The 2,871-nt window shown below is 50.3% G+C and overlaps 1 protein-coding gene across 1 annotated transcript; it reads left to right on the top strand.

The window, feature by feature from the left end:
- Positions 1–389: 389 nt before the first annotated feature.
- Positions 390–1,989, top strand: LOC135530191 (dedicator of cytokinesis protein 8-like). The gene is made up of 5 exons (XM_064958561.1): positions 390–725; positions 880–950; positions 1,091–1,235; positions 1,722–1,823; positions 1,984–1,989. The coding sequence occupies exons 1-5, from the start codon at positions 693–695 to the stop codon at positions 1,987–1,989; spliced, it is 357 nt and encodes a 118-aa protein (XP_064814633.1). The 5' UTR covers positions 390–692.
- Positions 1,990–2,871: the final 882 nt, after the last annotated feature.

Here is a 2,871-nt window from a genome sequence, read left to right as displayed (position 1 = left end):
CTTCTCTCTCCCGCTTCCTCCCTTTCGCTCTCTCTCCAGGAACCTGCTCTATGTATACCCCCAGCGACTCAACTTTGTCTCTTCTCTCTCCCGTTTCCCTCCCTTTCGCTCTCTCTCCAGGAACCTGCTCTATGTATACCCCCAGCGACTCAACTTTGTCTCTTCTCTCCCCGTTTCCCTCCCTTTCGCCTCTCTCTCCAGGAACCTGCTCTATGTATACCCCCAGCGACCAACTTTGTCTCTTCTCTCTCCCGCTTCCCTCCCTTTCGCTCTCTCCAGGAACTAAGCCATGTATACCCCCAGCGACTCAACTTTGTCTCTTCTCTCTCCCGTTTCCCTCCCTTTCGCCCTCTCCTCCAGGAACCTGCTCTATGTATACCCCTCAGCGACTCAACTTTGTCTCTTCTCTCTCCCGTTTCCCTCCCTTTCGCTCTCTCTCCAGGAACCTGCTCTATGTATACCCCCAGCGACTCAACTTTGTCTCTTCTCTCTCCCGCTTCCCTCCCTTTCGCTCTCTCTCCAGGAACCTGCTCTATGTATACCCCCAGCGACTCAACTTTGTCTCTTCTCTCTCCCGTTTCCCTCCCTTTCGCTCTCTCTCCAGGAACCTGCTCTATGTATACCCCCAGCGACTCAACTTTGTCAACAGGCTGACTTCAGGAGGAAGGAATATCACTATTAAAATCCAGTTTATGAGTGGAGAAGACCCCAGCTGTGTGATGCCTGTGAGTTTCTCTCTCTCTCTCACACACACACACGCACGCACGCACGCACGCACGCGCGCACACACACACACACACACACAGTGTTCACCCATGTTGCTGTGACATTGTACAACATGGTTTCATTGAGTTTACTCTGCTTTCTTTTTCCTCGTAGGTCATTTTTGGGAAATCGAATGGTCCTGAGTTTGTGCAGGAAGTATACACCCCAGTCACGTACCATAACAAGCAAGTGGATGCTATTTTAAATACTACATGCTAAATTACAATGACACAACTACGGTATACATGCTACATTTTCTAATATAACAATCTAACATGTTGTTTTGTGTTGTCTCTGACCTCTGTCCCATGTGACTGTGCCTCAGGTCTCCAGACTTCTATGAGGAGGTGAAGATGGCTCTGCCTGCCAGGCTGACTGAGAGACACCACCTGCTGTTCACATTCTACCACATCAGCTGTCAACAGAAACAGAACCAGACTGGAGCCAGTGAGACACTCATAGGTTACTCTGTAAGTCTGACCCCTCATGCCTGGTCTCACCTGGGCCTATATTCACAAAGTGCCTCACAGTAGGAGTGCTGATCTAGGATCAGGTTTGCCCTGTTCAAGCAATCTTATTCACTGTGATCTAAAATTCTAAACTAATCCTAGAGCAGCACTCCAAACTCTGAGACATAATGGCGGCGTTTATTTGCTAATATTTGGGCGAAAGACCAGAATGGGGCTGCCTGTGTAATCTAATCTGATTGGTCAAAAGACCAATGATTGACAAAAGATCAGAATTAGGCTGCCTGTGTAAACCCTGCCTTTATGAATATGGGTCCTGGTCTCATCTGAACGTGCAGATACTCTACTGAACATGGTGCTGGTTATTTATGATCAATATACTTGATTCTTCTCAATGATGTGTCGAGGTAGATGCGTCCTCTGTATGTATTTGTCCGTTGTCAATGTTTGCTGTGGCTGATCTTCTGTTTATCCCTCTGTGTACTGTAGTGGCTGCCTATACTGAGTACTGACAGACTACAGACTGGTCAGTACTGCCTCCCTATCGCCCTGGACAGATTGCCTGTCAACTACTCACTGCACTCACCTGAGGTAACATTCATTTGGCCATTTCAATTCTCCAAACAACAGTTTAACACAAGTTGTATCAAAAAATTGTCAAGTGTGGAGTGGCTCCCCCTGGGGGAGAAAATATCACTTTCAATACATTTGTTGATGTACTGATTTATTGATTGGGTTTAGATGGCAACAGACATGACATCTCTGCAGAACATCCCCCCTCTCTCTGCAGAACATCCCCCTTCTCTCTGCAGAACATCCCCCTTCTCTCTGCAGAACATCCCCCCTCTCTCTGCAGAACATCCCCCCTTCTCTCTGCAGAACATCCCCTCTCTCTGCAGAACATCCCCTCTCTCTGCAGAACATCCCCTCTCTCTGCAGAACATCCCCCTCTCTCTGCAGAACACCCCTCTCTCTCTCTGCAGAACATCCCCCCTCTCTCTGCAGAACATCCCCCTTCTCTCTGCAGAACATCCCCCTTCTCTCTGCAGAACATCCCCCCTCTCTCTGCAGAACATCCCCCCTCTCTCTGCAGAACATCCCCCTCTCTCTGCAGAACCACCTCTCTGCAGACATCCCCCTCTTCTGCAGAACATCCCCCCTCTCTCTGCAGAACATCCCCCCCTCTCTCTGCAGAACATCCCCTCTCTCTGCAGAACATCCCCCTCTCTCTCTGCAGAACATCCCCCCTCTCTCTGCAGAACATCCCCCTCTCTCTGCAGAACATCCCCCCTCTCTCTGCAGAACATCCCCTCTCTCTGCAGAACATCCCCCTCTCTCTGCAGAACATCCCCCTCTCTCTGCAGAACATCCCCCCTCTCTCTGCAGAACATCCCCCCTCTCTCTGCAGAACATCCCCCTCTCTCTGCAGAACATCCCCCCCTCTCTCTGCAGAACATCCCCCCTCTCTCTGCAGAACATCCCCCTCTCTCTGCAGAACATCCCCTCTCTCTGCAGAACATCCCCCCTCTCTCTGCAGAACATCCCCCTCTCTCTGCAGAACATCCCCCTCTCTGCAGAACATCCCCCTCTCTCTGCAGAACATCCCCCTCTCTCTGCAGAACATCCCCCTCTCTCTGCA

This window comes from Oncorhynchus masou, unplaced genomic scaffold, assembly GCF_036934945.1.
Source record: "Oncorhynchus masou masou isolate Uvic2021 unplaced genomic scaffold, UVic_Omas_1.1 unplaced_scaffold_12862, whole genome shotgun sequence".
NCBI classification, from domain to species: Eukaryota; Metazoa; Chordata; class Actinopteri; order Salmoniformes; family Salmonidae; genus Oncorhynchus; species Oncorhynchus masou.
This window is presented reverse-complemented; position numbering and strand designations above follow the sequence as displayed.